The following is a 24,851-nucleotide window of genomic DNA, read 5'->3' as shown; positions in this document are numbered from 1 at the left end:
TCTCTGTAACCAAATGCCCCAGCTCACACCCCGTTAGTAACCAGAAAGAGCGACCAATAAGTGCATGCAGGGCAATGGAGCATTATGCACATGCACAAGTGCAACTTGGTCTTTCTGTTGAGCAAGGAAGGCACTTTGACTTGGAAGCCTATAGTCTGTTCTCAAAGCAATGTGGCTAAAATAGTCCTGTGCCCAGGCCATGCTGCAAATGCAGTGTGTAGCCCATAAAGATGCAGGGTCTTCACGAATGCTGGAGACATAACGCCATCCAGGGCATAGGGAGGATCTCCAGCAGTTGGGGAGAAACAAGACAGGACTCTTGCCTGAAGTAAATCCCTGTTCACCATCCAGCCAGAAACCTTCCCTGGTTCCCTTAGCTCTCTAGGTGACAATATTGGTTTCAAGCCCAACAGCTTGGCATGGAAACCTTGATAAGGTAGGAAGAGGGTTGCCATTAACACCATGGGCAATGAGCTGCAAGATAATGTCTTGCTGGTCAAAAGACACAGCTAATATCTAACCTACACATCCCTTGCTGCCACCAGACGCTGCTTTCTGTGAGCATTTGTACCAGGGGTTGTTGGCAAATCCACCCCAGCTCTAGGCTGGGAGCTATCCACAGCCCTTACCTGCCAGGGCTGTGCCAGCACGTAAACCAGGCTTTCTTTTTCCCAACACAAATCCACAAAGGGATTTAGGTGCCTGAATCCTGTTGAAATCAATGGGGGTTATGCAGCAAAACCCTTTGTGGAACTGAGCCTCACCTTCCCATCTCTAAAATAGGGATAATGGCACTGATCTCCTTCATAGGGGTATGGGAGGAAAATAAAATATAGGTACAAATGGGAAACAGTCATAACATAGCTATTAGTACCATAGGAATACCACCCCCCACAACAGAGCTGAAAGGGGCACGCTTGCTTTCAGTTCATTAGCACAAGTTATCAAGGACTTTTCTATTTACCTTAGTGACATGAGGGTTAAGCTATTTTTAAATGTGTTCTTCTAGGGAAAATGCGATTGCCGTTCACCTTTAATCACGTTATAAAGGCAGCCATCAAAGGGGGTTTAGAAGAATACAATTTCCTTCCTTTCAATAATCCATCTCCACAGGGGTTTTAAATGTATTAAATAGCACTGCATTCACTTTGGAGCAAGGTGACACACAGTGCAAGGTTTCACATTTGTCTCTCCGGTAACTGTACGGTCCTTGCGAGGGCAAGAGTCCATCCGCATGGTCAGCAACACAACTTCTAGATGCAGAAGGGGGAGGAGGGGGAAGGTATGATGTCACTTAAAACAAATATCATCATTACCCTGCAAAACCCACCTCCACTCTCACGAGGCATAAACTGCCTGCCTATTATATTATCATCTGCCCACTCAGAAGAGAAAATTAAACACACAAGGAAAAGCTGCAGTTGTGAACTGAACACCATCCAGGCAAGCGCAACCACTGTGGAAATTAGCTCGGTTTTTATTTTCTTGCCACTGAGACCCTGCACTTGCTGGAAACCAATATTAAACACATCAGCTCCGAGACTGAAGCCTGCACATGTTTTACTCCAGTACAGCGGTCAGCATCCATCCACCAACACCAGGAGGAATTGCATTTACAGCCCGGGTAGGCTGCGTTGCACAAAGAGAGGCTGGCATGTGTCAGCACGCACCCGGCGGCTCTGGCTGTGACTGCACAGGATGGCCTGTATAATCTGCACACGGGGTACGGCGTGTGTCTCTGGCACCTGACGGCGCAGAGCAGGCAACCCTAGCTGGGCTTGCCTAGCAATGCGGTGCCAGTACATCCTGTGCAGAGAGAGATGTGCCACTGGCCAGTCTTTAAGTGGACGCAGCATTTGAGACTGCAGCAAGGTTTGGAGTCAGACTCCCTGCCGATGCAGCGTGTCCATTTATACGGACTTCCCAGTTTGCTTTCCGGTAGCACTGCATCTGTATTTGTAGCTTGCCTTATACTCGGCTTTAGGAGCAGCAAAGGAAATGCAGCAAATAGCTAACAAAGGCAAACGAGAAGCATTGCAGAGCCAGGGCTAACAACCCAGGATCGTGATGGCGAGTGTTGGTGCAGTTCTGCTACCTGCCTGAGCTTGCGGACACAATAAAGTCTCACTCTCTAGTCTCTAAATGCTCCCTGTTATTAAAGAGGCACTTTCAGGCAGGCATTTCATTTTGATGCCTCAATGAGCCGCCCACACAATCTTGGTGTCACCATTTCCCACATGCTCTCTTTCTGTGCGCTCTTCCTCCCTAGTGCTGAGGACGAACAGCCACCGGACTGGAGAATGCAAAGTGAGTGCTTACACAAGAGAGCAGGGAGGTCAGGGTCCTCCCCTTGGACAGAGCCACCTGCCCTTCGCTGTCTGGAGACTCCACTCCTGGCTCAGCAATGGGGGCAGGGGGGCTGTGAACAAGTCTACATGTGCATTTAAGCATGCCTACATTTAATGCGCATTAGCTTAATGCGCATTAAGCGGGGTTGGGGGTGTCTACACATGCAAGCGTTAAAGCACATTAACACTGAGTGTGGACTGACTGGAGACTAAAGTCAGTCCACACAGTGTTAATGTGCTTTAACACGTCTATATGTGCATGAATTAGCTTTAACTATTTGCATCTAAATGTGATACCTGCAAATGCAGGTATCAAATTTAGACATGGATAGCCTAAATTCACCATTTTAATGTGCATTAAGGGCGTGCACGTGTAAATATGCACCCTTAATGCACAATAACTTAGGCTAATGCACATTAAAGCGTCATGTGCAGATGTGCCCTGTATGTACCATCTCCGACAGGAGGCTGTTGAGGTAGTCTGTGAGAATCTCTCCCCACCCCCACCCCCTCCTACACTTGACTTCTACCTTTTTCCTCACTCAGAAACAGAGCCAGGTAGACCTCATTCACATGTGCATAGTCAGCTGCAGCCTCTAGCTAAATCAGCAACTGCTTCTCCACCTGTAGCTCCTGATAGCCCTTTCCAAGCAAAGCAGGCTCAGGCCCCGATAGGAGTCCGACAGGGTATTCCTAAAGCAAACCCAGGATGCTGTGGCGTCAGCAGGCTGGTACAGTGTTCAGGGGCCATGTGTTTTTACAGCCCGCCTATCTGTAGCCTGCTCAAATAATCCCACTCTTGTAATAGGGATAACCATCAAATGCTTGATAGCTGAGGTGCAAGATGCAAGCTGAAAATCCTGATGATGCTTAACGGGATGTCCCATGGGGCTACCACAGTATAAAAACTTAAGCATTGCTACTGATAACGGAGCTGGCCCTAGTCAAACTCCACATCACCTCCCAACAATTATGTTTTCCCAGCCTAGAGGTGCCCTTTAGTTTTCCTGCATGACTCCTTTCTTTCCTCAACTTCCTAGCTACTGCAAAGTAGCAGCAGGTAACCTCTGCCTTCCATAAGGAAGGTGTGCTGCGTTTCCACAGGGGCAGGAGTATGCACTGAAAGGGAAATAATGGATATATAACAGCATATAAAGCATGCTGGTATCATTAGGAAAAAAAGAAAAGCCGTGGGCATATTCTCTGCAAAAGCCGCCTATATGTCATGAGGGATGCAGCGAGAACAACAAAGAAACAGCTTTGGACCTTGCATTATCAGTTCAAACCCCTTGGAAGGATGGATCCTAGTTATATTAAATTAGGTCTGAGGATAATATAATCCACTTTGGAAGCCTTTGATTAAAAAATCCTTGCCTACCTACAAAAGAGGCAAAAGAATTAAAACCAAAGCATGTGAAAGGACTTGGAGAAAAAACTGAACTAATTCAAACTTCCCTTAACATTTAACTCATGCACCTCAGCTTCCAAAACAAATGATGAGGTTTGGGGAACAAAAGAAATGCTATACTGGGTCAGGCCAATAGTCCATCTAGCCCAGTATCCCCCCAACAGTGGGAAGAGTGGATGCTTTAGAGGGAAAAATACCTGGAGTGATTTCCTCCCCGTTCATTACCCTCCCTGGCATCTACTCCTATTTGTTTCAGGATGCCAGAGGAAACATCCCCAACCCTTCTGTTCAACGACTGTTAATATCATCCATGAATGTGTCTAGTTCCCTTCTGAACCTGATTTTGAACCTACCTCTACAGCCTCCCGCGGTAATGAGTCCCAGAAAGGAACTATGCACCGAGTTGAAAAAAAGTACTTTGTCTTGTTGGTTTTAAACCTGGATCCTGCAAATTACAGTGAATGCATTTTGGTTCTAGTATTCTGGGACTTGGTCTACAATGACTCCGAGATCTCTTCCTGGAGTAAAAAATAATAAAAAGACAAATAAATAATAGTCAGGAAATGAAAAAAAAAACCAAAAAAAACAAAAAAAACCCCAAACAATTAAACAACTATTAACATAATTAAGTGCCATTTCCTAACAACATTAGAAAGAAAAAAAAAAATCAGGTTGGTAAAGGGGCTACACTTTGTCTGTCTGAATTAGTATATCTGGAGCATCCTCCCTCGCAAGTCAGTAATTCAGTCTCTCACTTGCTGTTAGTTTTACCCCGGTGAAGTCTGGATTCTTGAGGGAGACCCACAGAGCAGAAGAAAAGTTTGAATTATTGTACGAATATGTTTCTTCATTACAGGAACGACTACACACGGAATAACCTTGAACAGATGTATCAATTACCATTATGCATGCAAGACGTACTTTCAGCAAAGCAACAGACAATCTTGATTGCTTAAGATATACCAGCCAGTCCAAAACATTACGATGCTAGCATGAGATGTTAGATAACACAGTACAAAGCTGTTCCATTTGTGTGCAGACCCCTTCTTGTTTTCAGCTTGTGAAACTGTAAGAAATGTTACATTTCAGAGAGAGAAAAAAAAAAAAATACACTCCATATTATTCAAAAAAGAGGAAGCCTGGATTCAAATTGCATAGAATAGATCATTTTGACAGGGTAACCTTACAAAGATTTAGGAGATGGAGAAAACCCACAACAACATAGCAGTAAAATTAAAAACCCATCGTTAGCCACTATGCAGACTTTAGATTGTAAACTCTATAGGGAAAAAAACAAAACCATTTTCCGCTTGTGTTTGTACAGCGTGTAGAAAACAGGCTCCTAGACCGTGCTATGGCTTCTAGGGAATAGCTTGACGTAAATAGCAATTTGCCAATAAACACAACAAAATCAAAGTAACGACCTAGTCTAACTATACAAAATAAGGGCATAGTTTGAGAAGTCAATGGACTGACTTGAATGGATAATGGATCGAGTCCTAACTATAGTACTTCAAATACCAGCAACTACCAGCTCCTGGAAAGATTTTGATTTTTCAGAGGTGACCACTGTGGGTGCAAAATAAATTACATACAAAGCCAACGCACAATTCTCTAATAAAGATTGGAGATCAGACCTTGCTACCCCAAAAACATTCATTTGTAATCCCCTGCAAAGGCAATGCTAGGCATGTGCTTGTAGACACGTGTGCAATAAGAAAAAATAGATATCACATCTTGTGCAAGGACCATGCTTATTTAAAGTGGTGCACTTTGCAAAGATAAATTCCTTTAATGTAAATAGAAAGTTATTAAGTGTCTTGTGCTTAAGTGACATAATTTGCCAACCCTCAAAAGGAAGGTCCAGCACGCAGAAGAAACCGGCAACAACAAAGACAATCTTTTGCCAACTGTCATATTCCACAATAGTAATTATTTTTTTCTCCCTAAGTGGGTGACAGGAAATGAGGAGGGTGGCATTATAGCATAAAGAATTATAGTCGTTGTATTTTCTAAAAATGCCACAAAAAAAGTCCCCTTTTTAGCCTCTTTTTAAAAATTGTCTGGATGTTGCCATTTGGTAGAAAACTCCCAGTTAACGCTGTATTCCTTATGACAAACCTATACTTTCTCCTATTCCAAATACTTCTGGTGATTGCCCAGAAAGTTTGTCTGTACAGAGGATCCAGAATCTGCCGCTTAATAACACAGAGTTTATGACCAACTCCAGTCATTGAAGACCCTATGGGACGTTTGAGTGAATGCAGGTGCATTAAAGATGATGCATTCATGAAGAAGAGATGCGTTTACTATACGGGATCCTTAAGAACAAGGCAGCTTTTGAATTCACTCTTTCTTCTGCTTCAGGCTACAATACTCCTCCATCGCGACCTTTGGTAGAAGGATGTGCTGCTGGAGAAGTAATAATTAAAGCGAAGGAGGTATTTCTCCTTTTATCTTGGTTTACAGGAATCACTGCTGAATTTGGTGGGGTTTTTGCAGGCTTTATGTTTACCTAGATACATCTACCTATATATGTATATCCAGTTTTATATCTGCCTAAACCATCATTACTTGATTGAACATTTATATCATTGTAGAAAAAAAATAGGATTGGAAAAGATATCAGGAGGTCATCTAGCCAAATCCCACCACAAGGAAGGATCACCCTTGCCTCAACCATCCCAGGAAAATACATCCCTAACCTACCCTTGGTTTCCAGCGATGAAGATGCAACCACTTTTCTAAATCATCTCTTCCAGTGCTAAACCCCCCTTTATAATTGAGAACTTTTTAGGATCTCCCTTATTGCCATTAAAGCCCATGACTTCTTGTGCTGCCCACCATGGACAGAAAACAACTGAGTGCCACTGTCTCCATAATAACCTTTCTTGTACTTGGAGACTGTTATCAAATCCCCCTTCAGTCTTCTGCAGTCTAAAACAATCCCAGTTCTTCTGACCTTTCCTCTTAGGTCCTGGCTTCTAGACTTCAAACTCATTTCTGTTGCTGTCCTCTGGCCTCTTCCCAGTTTCTCCACTTTTTTCGTGAAGTCCAGTACCCTAATCTGGATAGAGCATGCCAAGATGCTCTCTCACCAGTACTGAAAAAAGAAGAATTGCTTCTGACACTCCTGGTAATACCTCCCAGTATACAGGTAATGCAGCAAGTCCTATAAATCATGAAAACACCACCAGTCATTTGCCTGAGTGGGATTGTCATGTAGGCAGATGCAAATGCATCTAGGAACAAACTCTCTCAGATTTCCATACCTCATTAATAGTTGTCAATATGTTCCTCTGAGAGTCCCATCAGCTTCATCTCAGCTGTTCACACCTCATTGAGGTTGCTTACTTTGTTAATCAGAATGCCTCTTCTCCAACATCAGTCTTGTACTTGGCAGGACCTTACTGATTTTATGGCTACTAATAGTCCTGCACAGACAGAGGTTGAGTTAGGAGACAAAGTGTAGAAGATTTAATTACACATGCCGCAGATTGGACAACTTTCTGATTGCCAAATAAGGCCCCCATAAATTGATTGGACTGTATTACCTCTCCCCCACCTCCCCGACAACTGCACATTGTTGGCTCATATTCAACGTGCCGATCCTCAATCCCTTTTTCTGAAAAATCAAACTGGGGAACAACTGGCCGGTTTGCATAATTGTGCATGTGATTGTTCCTCCCAACCCAGGGATCATGGGGGAATTAGTTAATTGCCCAAAGTAATAGAAATTTATGTTACTGAAGGAAAACAACTTTCCAAGAGAAAATATGAAGGAGACTATATATAGGAAATTCATCACTGTTTACACTTGCTATAATTAACTGACGATTCAATAAAATAAACCTTATGCCAGCATCCTGATTCTGCTTTTACCTGTACCAGGATCGAGGATATTCACATTGCAGTTCTCGCAGCCACTATAAATCAGCTCCTCTGAATATATGCAGCATTTTGTGTTACTGTACAGGGTACTGACTTGAATGCCTTAATATATGTGCAATATGGAATAGTTAAAGTTGCCGTGGGAAGCTATAACTTTCAATTCTTGTCCACTGTGCACATGGGGGGGGGGAATCAATCCCAAGATTACATTAACCACAGCAAACTCTGTATTTTTTTAATTTATCTTTATATTCTATGGAGGAAGAATACAAACGTGTGCTGGTAGATGGCCAATGCAAACACAGCATTATAGAAAAAGGAGGCTGGAAGGGACCACAAGAGGCCATCCAGTCCAAACTCCTGCCTGAAACAGGATCCCATCCAAACCATCCTATACAAACCCATCGTCTAACCCAGGGATCCTCAGCCAGGGCACCAAGGAGAGCCTTGAGGTCTTTTCAAGGGTGCCGCAGGCTGCTATGTAGCATCAGCATTGTTAGCATACAAACATGGCTCATAAGATAAACCGAAAGATTTCAAGCAGGAATGAATACTTGTGGTCTTTCTCAGTTCTTTGCAATAAAAAACCCGATTCCGTTATTTTTTCTGTCGACAAGAAAAAAACATGGGCGTGCAAACTAAGAGCTGACATTTCCTGAGGAGTGTCATGAGTCTATCTAGGGGTGCCTGGAATCTAAAAAGGTTGAGAAGCACTGGGCTAACCCCTTAGCAAAGCTACACAATCGACCCTGACAACACAAGACATAACGCCCTAACCTGCTGCAGGTAAAGCAGGGGAACCACAGCAGCCAACGTCCTGCCGGTGCAAAGGCTGTTAAAAGTATGCTCAAGAGATCCCAGAAAAAGGACCATATTTCCTCACTACAGAAAAAAAGCAAAAACTCCCACAAGCTGTACCAACCTGACCGTGGGGTAAAAACCCCTCTTGACCCCAAATCTGGCAATTGGTTAACCCTGAGCAGAGGTGCGAGACCCTCTAGCCAGGACCTCTGGGTTTACATCACAGCAGGAGCATTGGCAGACCCAGATATGCACAAAGACATTTAAACTCCTGTATGTTGATGCTCAAATTGTTCCTTTAGTGCACACTAAAATCTACATGCACCAGGTGTGAACATGTACATCAGGGATTGCAAAAGCAAACACACAAGTTTATCGCCATTTGCACATGTGCATCCATATTGCAGGCACCAAAGATGAGCACGTGATTATTTGTGTTATCTCGAGGTCATGAAAACAAAGAAGAGATTTTAATACCACCTGTCATATGCAGAGAAGAAAGAAGTCACTAACATTAAGCTTACATACATAAAATGTGAAGAAAAGTAAGTTGCAGCTACAGAAAACTTGGTTCAGTGCCTTCCAGCTCTATAAGAACCGGATAAGGTAGTTGGACCAGGGAAGTGCCCTGACCACCAGCATATTAGCAACTTTAAAGTTGTGTGTAACACAACACATGCACTTCCATTTTGAACATGAACTCCAGCCTGGATTTGAGTCCCCTTTCCCAGCAAACACTCTGTCGAAGCTGATGCATTCTCATGAAAAGTTTTGAGTTTTACAATCAATGCTTTCCAATAAAACAAAGCAAAAAAGGAGTGGGAGAAAATTCCTGATCATGTATACTCCATTTCAATGGCTATTCATTGCCTAAAACAACAGGTTAAAAACATGTTAAACACTCTTTTCAGGGCAATGCAAACTAGGTAGACTCTTCTGGTCTCCGTATCATCCCTCCTTCCCTTGGAATTCAATTATGGTTTAATTATGACAATGTAAAATGTATTCCTATAAGATGTGTTCCTTTAATATTTAATTTATTCCTACAATATTAGTTGTTCCTAAACATATTCCTCCTCCTACATCCTCCGGCTATGATCATCTGTGACAGATCTGGCCAACTTTTTAAATCAGGACCTTGCATGCCCCATCTAGAGTCACAGTGAATCAATCTGGTTACCTAATGACAATGCTGGAAGTTTGTGCACTGACTTCAGTGTGATCAGAATCTGGCTAAAAAACATATAGGAATACGCCATCTGTGGCCAAGAATAATCATTCATTATCTACCACCACTTGTTGGGGAATAAGGAGGGAAAAATGCAGCACACAGAAACAACCATCTTCCTGAACAGCAACAGTAGTCTACCGTATTTATTCAAATCTAAGACAACCTTGAATTCAAGAGGACCTGCTGACAATTAGATTCTATACATGGACAATTTATGAATTTATTATAATTGTCCTTGTATATAATTTAATTATTGGAGGACCGTCTTTAATTCGTCCTCCCCACTGCTGCAGGGGAGGTCAAGCAGCTTGCCCCCCACTTGTGCCTGTCCCCTGCCACTTCTACCCCCTGATGCCCCCCCAAGCCTCTGCTCCCTCTCCTTCCTCCCCCCCGCCTCTGCTCTCCCTTTCCCCTCCCTGCAGCCCAGCCTCTGCTACCCACATGCCCCCTCGCCCCTTGCCATTTCCCTTGCTCCGTGCCAGCAGAGTGTCCCCACTCTAGCCCAGGGCACTGAGCAGGGCCTCACCCCAGTCCTCATAGCAGCAGTGAAGGCTGCAGACCACTGCTATGGGGGCAGGCTGGGACTGTATTCAGTGCCTTAGGATGCAGCGTAGATTAAGTCTGCTACCACAAAGTAAAAGGTAACGGGGGGAGAGGATGGGAAGGAGGAGGGGGAAGAGACTGCAGGTGGGAGATGGGCCCAGCAAGGTGAGGGGGGAAGCAACAGCTGCTGCTATTGCCCCGAATAGGGGCTGGAGCCCAAGCCACAGCAGCCACCTGTCCCCACACTCCCCCGTGCTAATTTCTAAGGCAAGGGACTTCTCCCTCCCATGTTAAATGGGGGGAAAAAACCTCATCTTAGAATCGAGTAAATACAGTAGATCCTCTGCAAGCTCCAGGACACCAATGCAAACATTTAATGAGGCAACTTGAGTTGGTATTAAAGAAGTACCCCAACACAAAATAAGTCATGATGAAGTCAGACACTGAGTCTTAATAATTTAAATCCTGACAATTAAAACAGATTTCTGGCCCACATTTTCGCTTTCTGCCTCATTTGCAGGACCGTTTGCGACTTCACGCTAATGCCCGAACAAGAACTTCTTAATGAGAAGCACTGATGCCATCCGTGTAACAAACAGTTAGGACACAGGTAGGGCCGAATCTCAAGAGATGTAGATTAGTGAAGACACAGGGATTCACAAGCATACCGGCATCTTTCCTAAGATCCCCGAAAAGGAAAGTGCAGGTTTACCATTTTCAAATATACGCGCTGATGCTAAGAGTGCAGTTCAATGCTTCTGTCATCCAATATCAATTATAAGTCCTATTTTGAATGCTGCCATGTAGGATCTGAGGGCCTGGTTAATCTTTTAATGAGGTTAATGAAGTTATATGAAGGATGGATTGAGCTCCTAGCATCAGGGACATTCCTTGGGATCTGCCATGATTTTGTTATTTTTAGTGCATTATGTTTAAGCAGGAGGCAGGGCTGGATGGCGCTTTATAAACCTGGTCATTCAAAGAGGCACAAGCTTTCGTAGGCCACAGCCTACTTTGCCAGGTGCTAAATGTTTAATATGGTATCAAAGCTCCTAGAGCTGGGGGCAGGCTCTTTTTGTGCATGTGTACTAATATAAAGCAGTAAGGATCGTGGCTACATAATGAGGATCGAGTGACTACCCCTTAGAGGTCTGAGATTCAGTGTCAGGTATGCGTCCAATTGATTAGCCTGTAAAATAACCTAAGCAAGGGCCGAGGGACAGGGATGGGGATGAAAACACTTCTGGAGACGCTCCGGAGTGGACAGGCAAGTCGAAAGCAGGCAGTGAGGAGCTGCTCGGTGTCGGCAGGGGAATGAACAAGATAACCTGGCGTGTCTTCTACGTGTCTATTTTTAGGAGTCTGTGAACATTGCCATCTGCCAAGGGCGCTGCATGCTTCCCAACGGCACACAAACAGCACGATCTCTTGGATTTCAGTGAGAGGGCTTTTGGGGGAATAAGGCGCCATTCAGCATCAGTAAGGGGATGAGAGACTGCCTTCTTCATATGTGCTGCTCCAAAGGTTGAATGCACACACCTACCTGTTTACTGCTTCTCTGCCCTGTGGGAAGCAAAGCTTTGGACTTCTCTGCTATTTTCTGTAATAAAAAAAAAAAAAAAAAGGGAAAGGGGTGGAGGAAACAGGGGTCAAACACTTGGGGGAAAATATAACAGTAGCCTTAAACATTGCTCATTCACATCGAATTAAAATACATGCATAGGAAAGTAAAATAACCCTGTAATTTAGTAAAGAGCGAAAACTGGTCTTGAAGTTAGGCCTTCTGAAATTACAAGTCTTTTAAACTTCAAGCATGACAAGGTTATCAGAACCAAAACATGCATTTAAGAAATGACAGCCAGGACGTGGGTTAAGTAGCAATTTGCCACTCAGATCAGCTTCCTGACGCAACTGGGCATTCACAAAACGCAATGGCTAATTTTGGCACTTTTTTATAAAATCCAAAGTCACATGCCCTATACAGATGGAGTGTGCTCAAAGTGTGCTCAACCCCGAGGCACAAAAAAAAAAAAAAAAAAAAGGAAAAGACTTCTGTTTTAACATGACAGACAGCCAATAGACATAATGCAATGGCATGACATTTATGCCATGCCCGCTGTGCAAATGAACTGAAAACTAAAGGATATGATTTGATGCAATATGATATGATATCTGATATGGTATAATATATATGACATGACCTCCCAATGTTGAAAACCCAAATGTGGCTCTAAAAAACATCCAACAAAACAAACAAACAAAAAACCCAAATAGGTTTTTTACCAGCCTACTTTCATTGTCACATGCAATGAAGATAAATTATCAGTGGAAATAATTATATGGGGGGAGGGGGGGGAGGGATTCCTAAAAATAAAATGAGAACAAGAAAAATCCCCAAATCTTTCACTTCCAATAAAAATCAGGGCCCGCAGCTGCCCTGGTCAACATCCTCCCAAGCGCGCACATCACAAAGGGAAAGGCAGGGTAAGCGTCCTCCTACCTTTTGTACAGCTCCGTATCGCTGGATGGCATCGGACAGCTGGTTCTTCAACCTGTCCAGCTGAAGCCGCTCTTGCTGTATCGAAAAGGCAAAAGTAAAGAAAGAAATCAACATTTGCAAACTGCAGGAGGTAGAAGCTGTGTTTGCCCTTGGGCTGTGGTTCTGCCTGATCTCAGCAGCATTAGACCTATTCAATATCTGAACAGTAACCAATTTAGCAAGGCTTACAGGAAGCCGTCTTGGTGACTGAGTAGGGGGGATACATTATCCTCAGATTGGCTGAACCAATTCCCAAGGAGCTACCTCGAAAGTAAACATGAAACCCTAATAACCGGACGATCTATACTTAGACTTCTTCACTTTGGAGACATGGCTTGCACGACATGCATGAAAATGAGGGGCAGGTGCATGGCTGCCTTCTAGTTCCTAGCATCATGAAAATGAATAATAAAGGCCCCATGGCATACTTCTTTTTGAGGTCACACACAAACTTGGCTAGCTGTTTTCTGGCCTACACAGGCACCCTCCTGGCACTGGAGAAGAGGCTATGTTGAAAAGGGTAGGTGACTACAGTGCCTGGCACTACAGGAGATTCCCATGTAGCTGTACAAGCCGTGGAAAGGATGCTGAAAAGTTCGAGCACCTGTCACTGATCTGCCGAGTGACCTTGGTCATGTCACTTTGCCACTCTTCTTCCCCTTCCCGTTCCCCAGGTGTCTGTCTGGTTTAGGCAGGCTGTAAGCTCTCCAATGCAGGGACAAGAGGAATGGGATTCACTAGGTCTCCACTGCACTACAAACATGGATAGTACTTGTCTTTGCCTTTTCGATGGAGTGCACTTGAATACTAAGCAGCAATCCAGTTTATGCGTTTGCATGTTATTGAAACACCCTGCCTAAAACCTAGCTCTGAGAACAAGCCTCCGCCATCACCTAGCTTCCACAGATTCACTGTCGTCTCTCATTCACGTGCCAAACGGGACCGGCTGCATTTAGATTATGCAGGCTCCTGGTGAGAAATACTTCTAGGGGAAGCGCCAGAAGTTTTGCTGCTGGACACAGAAGTACACCTGGCTAAATGCCAGAGGCAATACCTAAGGAACAACCCAGAGGACTTCACTTAACCAACCCTACTTTCTACGGTGCACATCAAAGTGGGGTTTGTACTACATGGCCTAAAAGACTGAGGCCAGATCTAACAATAGAAGCTTTTGGTGGTCCAGTAATAAGCATGAGGCATGCGGACTTGGTGATGTCTTTGGCTTTGCTGGAATCATGTATTTCTCTTGGAGAAGCGGCATAAGGAAAAACAAAAAACCAGAATATCTCTTGCCCCAAGAAGAGATGACTCTATGGTAGGGGAGCTTCTTGCCGGTATAGCAAACCTGGGAAACCTTTTCTAGCGTGGACCTAGCCTAAGGCAAACTCTCTCTGATGTCGATGGGAGTTTCGCTTGAGGAAGCACAAGGTAAAACCTGAATAAAGAACCCCTGTGTTGATCCATTTGGTTTCATGGACGGCCTGACAGACAGCATGAGACTGAGACAGTAAGGGACACATTGCACCGGCACTTGTGGAATAAGGTATTCAGCACACGCCTGCTCTGCAGCATGCAAACGCTACTATGGGGTGACTATGCGGTTCAGTTGTGCTCAACTTGTTGGCCTCGTGGGCTGGATGAGTGGTACGAAGCCCGTCTGCAGGCCAGATCGGGTCCTAGGTGCCTGGCACTGCCCTCTCCCACCACCTGTGCACCAGGTTTGGGGCCCTCAGGGCCCAGCACCATCCTTTTTCATCTTGCGTGTCCCAGGATTGGGTCCTGGGGGTCCTAGCACTGTCCATTCTCTCTGTCCACATAGCAGGATTAGGTCCTGGGGGTCTGGCCCCATCCCCTCCTGCCCCCTGCATGCCACAGCCCCTTCCCCAAGCTGCAGACCACCAAAGGCCCTGCACCCTGGGATCAGGTGCCAGATCCAGCACAGAGGTCCTGGGGCTCTGCATGGATCCAGAGATTTGGCACCACTCCCCTACCACCAAATTTCAGGACCTGGGGGAGCCCTGTGGGCTGATGACACAGCACCGTGTGCTGGATCTGGCCCACTGGCCAGAGGTTGAAAACCCCTAATGTAGTTTAATGCAATTTCCCCAAAATAGCTTTCTTTTTCCCTTTTGTGATTTGACCAGAATAAACGGTATTACCCTGCCGATGCTGAAGTTGAGGCATCGTTCAAGAAATACAGTTTCTGTTCGTGTTACAAACCTCCAGATTTTTATTATTATTAATGATACTATTCCATTTTTATTAGGAAAGTGCGGTAATTGGCCTGAACCTTAGAAGAAAAATACAGCCATAGAAAGCATTCTCTTCGTGTCATTATACAACAAACAGACAGAAGATGGTGCAATGCTACAGGTAGACTTCATACCTAAAAGCAAGTGTATTACTGCATAATACTCCTGACCACAATTTTTAATCCAGGCATTTATTTAATCAACAACAAATCTATTGAACAGATGTCACCAAAGGGAGAGAACGCGTGTAGCTGGGTCTCCTGCTACTATTAAATAGAAAGGGCAAGACAGATACAAACACAGTTCTATATTTAAAGCAGGAGGTAGTAATCCTGGGGATATGTTCCCATCCAATAGCCTTGATTTAAAATGACATCAAATGATTAATTTAATCCTTTCATCCAAATGATGCTTTCTGCACTCCCGAGGCCCAGGCTCATCGGGCCTTTAGTAATAATATTCATTCTCCCTGGCTTGTGGGCAAAGAGAGAGGCCAACTTATTAGAGGCCAAGTTTCTCAACATTGATTAAAGTACAGGGGAAGAGGGCAAGCTCGGCAGCAAGTCTTCTTGCCTGGAATTCATTCCAGCAGGAGACAAGCCTGAGCTCACCAAATTTAGGACAAGGTACAGGGGATGCTTTGCTCAAATTAACGGCAGGTTGTAAAGTTTCCTCCCACCTCGCTACGTCTCCCCTGCATTCAAGTTTAATGTGACCAAATTATTGTTCCTCGAAGGGAAACGATACTAGAACAAACCATCAAACATTTGATTTATAAACACCTTATGTATTACGATGTGATAAGAAACGATCTTCATCCTTCGAGCTTTTTAAGACCCAGGTAGGCAAAGGCTGGGCCGGGATGATGTAGTTGGGGCTGGTCCCACAGGGGGTTGGACTAGATGTGATCTCCTGAGGTCCCTTCCCACCCTCATTTCTATGATATTACATGGTTTTGTCAGGAGTAACTCATACCTAACCAACCTAATGCCCTTCTATGACAAGTCAATGAGCTTTGCGGATGGGGAAAGCATCGGATATGACATGCCTTGACTTCGGTTAGGCTTTTGGCACCGGCTCCCACAATGTTCTCATCAGGAAAATAAGGAAATAAGATCTAGATGAAATTACCGAAGGGCGAGTCCATTATTAGTTGGATAATCATGTTCAAAAAGAAGCCATTAATGACTTAATGTCAGACTGGGAGGATGTGCCAGTCACCCGGGGACTTGCTCTGCATCCAGTACTGTTCAATATATTCATTAATGACTCAGTCAGTGGAACCGAGCATCCCCTCATTAAATCTGTGGATGAGTCTAAGCTAAGTGGGGCAGCAGGCACGCTAGAGAACAGGATTAAGATTCAAAATAGGATGCATTAGAAAAAAAAAGGCTCTATGCTATGCAGGCCTGACTGGAGTACTGATTAATATAAGCACTGACCAGTTTATATAGCATCATAGGAAAGCAGAGCTGGAAGGGACCTCACAAGGTCATCTAGTCCGGTCCTGTGGTGCAGAGGGCTTTTTATAAAGACTTTGCTAAAAGCACTGAGCAAAGCAGGCCTCAAAAGCTGGCTGGCATCATCGGGGCACTGGTGATAGATAGCAGGAGAGTTTAAGTGGATCCTTAAGGTTGATGGATAAGGGTGGTATCAAAGAGTCTTGTACACATCTAAGCATTAGTCATTCGAGGTGGATTGTTACATAAATACCTGGTGTAAACAGCACTGCTTGATCCAGGTATAAGAAGAACTGCGATGTTTTGGGACTTTCCATGAGGTTTTGGGGGCCACAAGCAATTAGGATTTATGCCTTTGCCTTGTCATAAGGACTCAGAACTAACATCTCGTAGCCCTCTGGACAAGCGTGTTAATGAGCTGATGCTTTGTAGGTAATAAACCTGGCTGAGCTTTTGCAGAGGTAAGAAGTGACCACAAACGCATCCTTGTGGTTAATTCTTTATGCGGCATCGAGGTCTCCAAGGAAACACGCACGCCACAAACCAACACCAACAGCAAAGGCTGACAGCGTGCTTATGCACAGAGAAGTGCAGCGGCCAAGAGAGAACAGGGAGGAACAGCACTACAATAAATCAGATGAAATTCAATCAGGGAAAACGCAAAGTGCTACGCTCCGGACACCATCACACGCGCAAATGCAAAACGGGGAATGACCGACTGGGCTACAGGACTACAGAGAGGACTTGACGATATACCGGATTCCTGACTATAGGAGTCAATAAGACATTATCGTTATAGAAAAGTGAATAGTATGTTGGGATGTACGAATAGATGTCATAGGCGAGTTATAGAAAGTGGCTTTTCTACTCTATTCAGCGCCAAAGAGGCCCCAGCTCAAGTCATAACTGGTTTGAGGTAACTCATTTCAAGGAAGTCAGAAGGGAAGGCAGGGTGGCACCTTAGAGACTAACTGGTTCAGGGAAGCTTTTGTTGGCAAGAGACAACCACCAACAACCTGGCCAGTCTGTTCATAGCACATTGAAATCTCATGCCTCTCTGCAGAGCCAGTTAGTCTCGATGGCTGGGGACAGAAGTTACACGCAAACCGGTTTAAGTGATCAGAGATCAGTTTAAACCTGGAACAGACCAGAAGCTCAGTGCACATCAACCACTTCCAGAAAGGGCTGAAATGGGTTTAAGATAAATATGGTTGCATGTAGTATCAGACTGAACTGATTTAAGTCAAACCAGTTTATGAAAGTCTGTCCCAGACCTAAATTATCCTCCTGGCGTACATGTTAGCCTGGAGTCAGGCACAATGGATGCCTCTCTGCAATACCTCTGCACTTCCAAGACAGACATGAAATATTTGTAGAGATCCAGGAGGGCAACAAAAATGCTAAGTCTAGAAAACATGCTATGTAAGGGGGGTGAGCTTGTGGTCAGTTCTTACCTCTGAAAAAAGCTCAGCCAGGTTTATTATATACAAAGCATCAGCTCATTAGCACGCTTGCCTGTATTTAGTTTGGAGAAGAAAAGACTGAGGGAGGCTTTGAGAACAGCCTTCAGATACAGAAAAGGGTCGTTACAAAGACGATGGAGGTCAATCGTTTTCTGTGTCTACAAGGGGCATGGGATGATATTGCAAGAAGGGAGATTAAGGGTAGATATATGAGGGTAGATACCCAGTTAGGCACTGGGATGGATTACCGAGGGAGGGTGTGGACTTTGTGTCACTGGAAGTCCCTAAAGGCAGATTAGGCAAACACGTGTATGGGTCAGTTCAGACAAGGGTGATCCTGCGTGGAGTAGAGGGTTAGGCAAGAAGACTTTCGGGGGGTCTTTTCCAGTCCTACTTTTCTCTGATTTCCTATACTCCCATTACCATTTTATACGTAAAGCTCCACTATTTTTGGTACTGCATTACACACACAAATCGATACGTGGTCCCTGCTTTAGGCTCCCCATCACGGGACTATTCAAACCTCACCTTCGCTACTACACAAACCCTTGAAGAATGCAAGACTGGCTTTGTATTATGCAAAGGCTTTGCTGTGCAAGACCTTAATGCTAGTTTGAGAGTCAGCCTTCCTATGTGAGTCCATCTAAGCTAAGACTGCCTCTTCTCATGCCAGTGCCTTTGTTCCAGGCATATTATTAATTTAATTGGTTGCGCATCCCATCTCCAAAAATTCTAGCAGACACCTGATGCTTCAATACAAGACAGGTAAAAATCCCATAATGCACCTGGCTAGCTGTACATCACTGTGGGAAAGGAAAAACATCTCCTTTTTTTTATACAGCAGAACATAGATAAAGGATTGGAAGGGACTGGATATAAAGATTTAAATCAATGGAAGGTTTCTCATGGTACAGGAAACTTGATGTGAACACTATCCCCTGAGCCCCCAGAGCGACTTAGAGACCCAGCCACAAATACCCATCTGAGTCGTTCATTTTAGAAGGGAGAAAGGCTACAGATTTTACATCAAAATCTGTAGGTTTAATTATTTAAGCTATACACTGTTATAAAGTAAAAAACAAAAAAAAACCCAAAAAATCCCCAAAAACAACCCCTCCCCGTTAAATTGACTGACCGTAGAGTGGGAGAAGTTATTATGTGACGTCAAAAAGAGAGCTGCAAGTTCATTTCTCAGATTATCATAAATGTTTGCATCTTCTCCCTTCTGCTCTTAAACGTACTGTATTTATAAAAAAAAAAACCCAAAAAAACAAAACCTCTTCTCTCTCCTACAGTGAAACCCATTCTGATCACAGCCTCTACTCAACTTTGCTAAAGCTGAGAACAACATCCAAGGGTAAGGCAATAATTACTTTTCACCTAGCCTCATTTGACTTCCCTTTGGACCCAATTTGTGTTACATGAAATAACCGGGGGATGTGGAGAAACGGCCAGGTCATCACATCTCTATAAAGCCGTGAGCTATCTTTTGATTTATTTCTTTTGGCTTTGAGTTGATCATTCAAACACCTCTTCTGTTCATTGACTTTGCAAGACTGCCGTAGCCTTCGCTAGACTTTCCCTTTGCCGCTACCTCCACTTTTTAATTTTTTTTATGAATTTATTTTTTACTACTGTTTAAACACAGAAAAGGGAGAAGAAACAGCAAGTATGTTTCTCTATGGCACAATGTAAGGTCTCACACTGACACAGGTTTGGGCTGTTAAGGGCTACTTGGAGAGAGCCTTATGCAACTTGGAGAGAGCCTTCTTTACGCAACTTATCTCATGTTCATCCTAAATGAAGGGGCGGTGGAGTTGTGTTTAGGAAGGCAGGAAAGATGGGATTTGAGAGGATGGCAAGAAGAGGCAGGGATTTTAGGGTCCGGGGTGGAAGCCAGGATGGAGGGCAAGACAACGAGAATGAAGTGTATTGGGAAACTTTGAAGAAAAACAGCTGAGCGGATCCAGGGAGGGAAGGAGGAAGAGAATTCAAGGAATTCTGCTCCTGAAGGAATGAAGGAAGAGGGTGAAAACTGATCTTGGAAAAGCAATGGGAAGTACCAAGATAATATCCAGCAGAGAAGTACGGTTCCTAAATCCAGCAGAGCAGGTCCAGGGCTGAGAGATCTGTATTCTTTGCTCATCTGCTGGATCAACTTGTTATCCCAGGCAAGGCACAGAGCTCTCACTCACGTTGCTTCTGCTTGCAATGTTGTGCACAGTATAAATCCTAGCCCATCCTCAATGAGGATGCAATGGGCCATATTCAGCAGGGACATATCATAGGAAAATAGGGCTGGAACGAACGTCATGAAGTCACGTAGCCCAGCCCGCTGCTCAAGGCAGGATCAGCCCTGACTCGACCGTCCCAGCCAAGGGTCAATCCAACCTGCTCTTGAAAATTTCCAGGGATCGAGCTACCGCAACCTCTCTAGGCAGCCTTGCTTCTCATAGTCAGAAAGTCCCAATCGCTACCCTAAAATTTTCTCTGATGTAGCTTAAGGCCATTACGCCTAGTCCTGCCCGTATGGTCACGGAGAAAAGCCCACCCCCATCCTCTCTCCCAGCGCCTGTCAGGTATTTGAAGACTGTTCTCAAATCTCCCCTCAGTCTGCTCTTCTCCAGACACGATAATCCTGGTTCTCGGTAGGATCTGGGGTAGCAGGTTACATATGCGAAGCAAATTGATCAGACATGGGAGAAAAATAGGCAATTATTAAAACCTGCTCAGCAGTCAGCGGGGGTGCAATTCAAACATATTTGACTGAAGTCAACAGGAACTGCACCTGCACACATTAGGAACAGGCTTTGCCCCAGACAAAAGCTGAACCTGCTGTTATATATATAATAATAGCAATGTCCTTGCTGTAACTTTCCCCATCCTGCAATTGCCTCCCTCCATGTCTGCCTCTCGGTATTGAAATGACCCGCGTGTGGCGCCGAATGAATTCCACATCCACATGAATTACACTGCTTGGCCACTTAGGTGTGTTTTCACCTGATTTTTTACTCATTTGTAACCGATGTACTACTTGACTGTTCAATGGATATTATAGTCCCCAGATCGCCTAGAGATTTCTGTGGTGCTTTCACCCGCTCGTTCCAGGCTGCTTGTTGAACTTAAACATTTGCTACGACAGAGCGGGGATTTCACTATACTATAGGTTGGATCTCATGGAATTAACCTCAGGAGAAAGCATTTTCCCCCCACCCTCGACTAAAGTGGTCCCGGCATCTGCTTTGCCAATTTGCAGAGGCAGCACGCGGTTGAATACTGCCATTGTAACAGAACAAAGGAAATTAGAGAGACGCTGAGCTCAGCAGCTTTAGAGCACTTGCTTTTACGAACCCAACTTTCACTCTAGACGGCATCTCAAAGGGCACATACCCTGGATGAGCCTCTGACAACCTCAGACAGCTGCTTGATAGCTTTGGTGCTGGTAGTGATGGTTTTATTGGTCTCCTGCTGAGTCTCATGCCTGTAGGGGGGAAAAATATATATATAAATATATATATATAAATGAGCCACCCATTTCACTTTTGCCACACAGAAGTTATAAACAAACAGCAAAAAAATACCAACTACGGTGATGGAAGAGATATGGGATGCGGAGGGGGAGTTGCGCTCAGCATTAGCAGGAGCGGCACTAAGTAGGAACCAGTAAATGCTGGAGGGGTTGTGGCTGAAAGGTCACTGTGGCTGTCAGGTAGACAAAACAGGCTTGGATCTCTGTTTTAATAAGGAACGGCGCACAGATAATCAATGGTGGCATTCAGGCGGGGAGAGAGACAAAGGGAATAGCAGTCACCAGGGAAAAGGGGAGGCCACAAGAAAAAGGAAAAAAGGGGGAAAGTAACAGATAATTGTAAAAAATGAGGTTTAAGGGACTTCAAGAGGTCACACCCCCCTGCTCCAAGCAGGAACAGCCCCAACTACATCACCGCAGACCAGGCTTGGATGAGCTGGGTCTTAAACACCTGTAAGGATGGAGATGACACTGCCTCTCTGGGTAACCTGTTTCAGTGCTTTACTACCCGCCTAGGGAGGCATTTTTTTTCCAAATATCTAACCTTGACTTCCCTTGCTGACACTTGAGACGGACAGGGAGAGAGAGGACCTAGAAGATCAGATTATGTAGCAGGCTGCAGATGGTGACCAGGGCAAATCAGCGCTCAAAACTTAGCGTCGTCCACTCCCTGCTATCCCTGCCTTAGCAGTGGTTTAACGCTAAATGGGCAGTAGCAGTGGCAAGGCGTAATGCTCATAAAAGGCAGCTGATCTGGCTAGCAGGAAGCAAGAATCCTCCCTCGGGTGCACCGTGTGCATTTGTCTCTCGGGCCAGGTTTCAGGCTTACGTTTTGAGGTGCTGAGGATCGACAACGTGCTTGGTGCCACACTAAGCAGAGGCAGGATGCCTACAGTGATGGCTCAGATCATGGGAAAGCCATCGATGCCAACAGCAGAGCAGCCCAGCCCAACCCAGGAAGCTCTGGTGAAGGTCTAGGTCTGAACTTGCCATCATCTAAGTGCGCCATGCCTTTCATCAGGGAGATGTGAATTCCCAACTCATCACACTGCACATCCCTGCTGGAAGGATGCTGTTTGTGAAAAAGCTGGGCAGAAGCATGCAAACCAAGTGCATCAATTATATGTAGATAGGATGATTCTTAAAAAAAAAAAAAAAAAAACAGGTGTCCATCTCTTACAAGTTATTTAGCATCCTAGAAATACTGGGAAACTACCTGAGCCCATGCGCGGCACATCAGCAGACAACTTTAGAAGTCATTACCAAGTCAAACTATTCCCTGCACAAATACAAACCTCCCTATTCCCTATCTGGCTTAAAGCAAAGAGGAAAAAAAATGTGGTGGTGTTTGAAGAGAAGTAGCAGAGGTTTCCAAAACATCTGGAGAAAGCAATGCTCTCGCCACTTTGGAAATGCAGTCTGTATTACATCCGTGGCACAGCGAGGGAGCTCATGACAGAGAATCACTTAATTGGCAACCGTTTCACTGAATAAGCTGGTGCTGGCATTAATGGATGGTAGTTTGTATTTAAAGTTAAAACAGCACACACGGGCCCCTCCGTCTCAGAGGCTCATGCATAACGGGGCACTCTGATGCCACCATCCGACTAATACTCTTGTTCTGCAACCACAGTCCCATCCTGCCATTGTATCACAGGCCTTGACAAGGGCTGTGCTCTTCCAAAGACTCACACGAGCCCTTTTAGCATCTCCTGCTTGGAAAAAATGCAGTTGCCTTCCTCCTCTCCTGCTCCCTTGCAAGAAAAGTCTTTCCAGGGACAAAGGTGTCTCCAAAGTAAGCAGCAATCTCCCTCCTGGTGCTTCTTCACTTGTAATCAAGGCAGTTTGCCTTCCCACTCCTGCATCCTCTTCCTGGGCTTGGCTGATGGAGGAGTGCTGCCTCCCTGACTCTCCTGTAAGTTCTGCTTTTTTCCTGCCCGCTTTTTAGGCCTGCCTAAGTACCTTTTTGCTGACTGTCAATTTTCAGCCCACATCCCCGAGTCTTTTCAGTCCTCTGCCAGTTAGCCCACTCCTTTTATAGGCCTGTCGTATCGTCCAAGAGTACACACACGCGCCTATCAACTGGGCAAGGATCGTAACAGTGGTCCGATCACAGGTACGGGTTACACCGAGCCACAGGCACGTGGTGCCACGTGCAGAACTGGCTGCTGCATTCACCTCCGCAGCAAACCTCTGCAGTCTCCATCTGCTTATAGCAAAAACTCCAAGATTTCCAACTAGCTAGCACAGGTGGGACAGCTGTCTGTAATAAAAAACATGGTGATTTTATGTATTGCACCTAACAACCCTATAAATGAAAACTTAGCGTACCATGAAGACAGAATCTCCGGAGCCATCGAGCGGCACTTCAGATGCACAATAAAGACCGAGTCAGACTATACAGAAGAAGAAACTCCTTTATCACCACAAAGGCCAAACAAATTAAAAACAGCCTAAGATACAGACAGGTATTTAATGGCTTGGTTGAGTCACAGATTTGGTTGCTCTCTGTTCCTTTTAGCTAAATAAAGGTATCTTCATTTATTTGCACTTCCAGGTTCTATTGCATTGGCTGATTAATTCCTTCATGTTGGTATCGCCTCCTACCAAATGCAAGGTGTTCGGAAATGTCACGGCAGGGCACGGACCTGGGGACATCGCTCTCGGTCATCGTCACAGGGATGCCGACTTAATAGACTGATCCCAGTGTCCTTCCTCGCATGACTCATCCGCCTGAGTGCAGGACTTCATGAGTAACAGTTCAAAGATTGAGCCTTGTGACAAGCAATTCCTTTTAACATAATACAAAACACATAACACAAGTTGATGCCCAGTCCATCTTTTCTTTCTTTCTTACCTCATTATATGATCTAGCCACAGAATGAGCTGGAAAGATCAATGTCAGCAATCCATATCCACATGATAAAATGCCTTGCCATCTTTCTGCATTCATTTCTCCCCATTTTCTTAAGTAAAATCTCTCTTGGTTCAAATTCTAATGCAAATGTGATTTAATGCACATTATATAATAAATGAGTGCCGTACATCAACTATTCACTTGGATACCATCCTTCACTTATCTGCCTCGGGGAAGAAAAAGCCACGGCAAAATGGAAAAAAAAAAAAGAAAAAGAAAAAGAGAAGGGGGGAAAAAAAAGGAAAGAAAAGAAAAAGAAAACAAAAATGGATCCTTTCTCCATCTTCAACCCAGTTACCAACATGTTGCTACTTGACTTCTGTACTTGCTGCTGTGTTGTCAGCATAATTAACTTACTATGCTTCAGCCTCAGAGACATGTTCAGAAACCAGACTGTGATTATATTTAATTTACATTAGATGCTATTAAGATCTTCATTAAAAAAACAGAGGTCTTGGAATTCCACCTC

The 24,851-nt window shown here is 44.5% G+C and overlaps 1 protein-coding gene across 1 annotated transcript in view; it reads right to left on the bottom strand.

Annotated features, from left to right (window-relative positions):
- TSNARE1 (t-SNARE domain containing 1) overlaps window positions 1-24,851 on the bottom strand; it is a gene marked incomplete at its 5' end in the record, with an annotated part of 667,552 nt that overhangs the window by 366,736 nt on the left and 275,965 nt on the right. Inside the window, 3 exons of the mRNA XM_059723464.1 lie at window positions 11,766-11,822; window positions 12,723-12,797; window positions 21,327-21,417. Of these exons, the coding sequence (XP_059579447.1) occupies window positions 11,766-11,822; window positions 12,723-12,797; window positions 21,327-21,417 (223 nt within the window). The remainder of the gene's footprint in view (window positions 1-11,765; window positions 11,823-12,722; window positions 12,798-21,326; window positions 21,418-24,851) is intronic.

The sequence above is a fragment of the Alligator mississippiensis genome, chromosome 3, assembly GCF_030867095.1.
Source record: "Alligator mississippiensis isolate rAllMis1 chromosome 3, rAllMis1, whole genome shotgun sequence".
Taxonomy (NCBI): domain Eukaryota; kingdom Metazoa; phylum Chordata; order Crocodylia; family Alligatoridae; genus Alligator; species Alligator mississippiensis.
The sequence above is the reverse complement of the archived record's forward strand: the minus strand, read 5'-3'. Positions and strand labels throughout refer to the sequence as shown.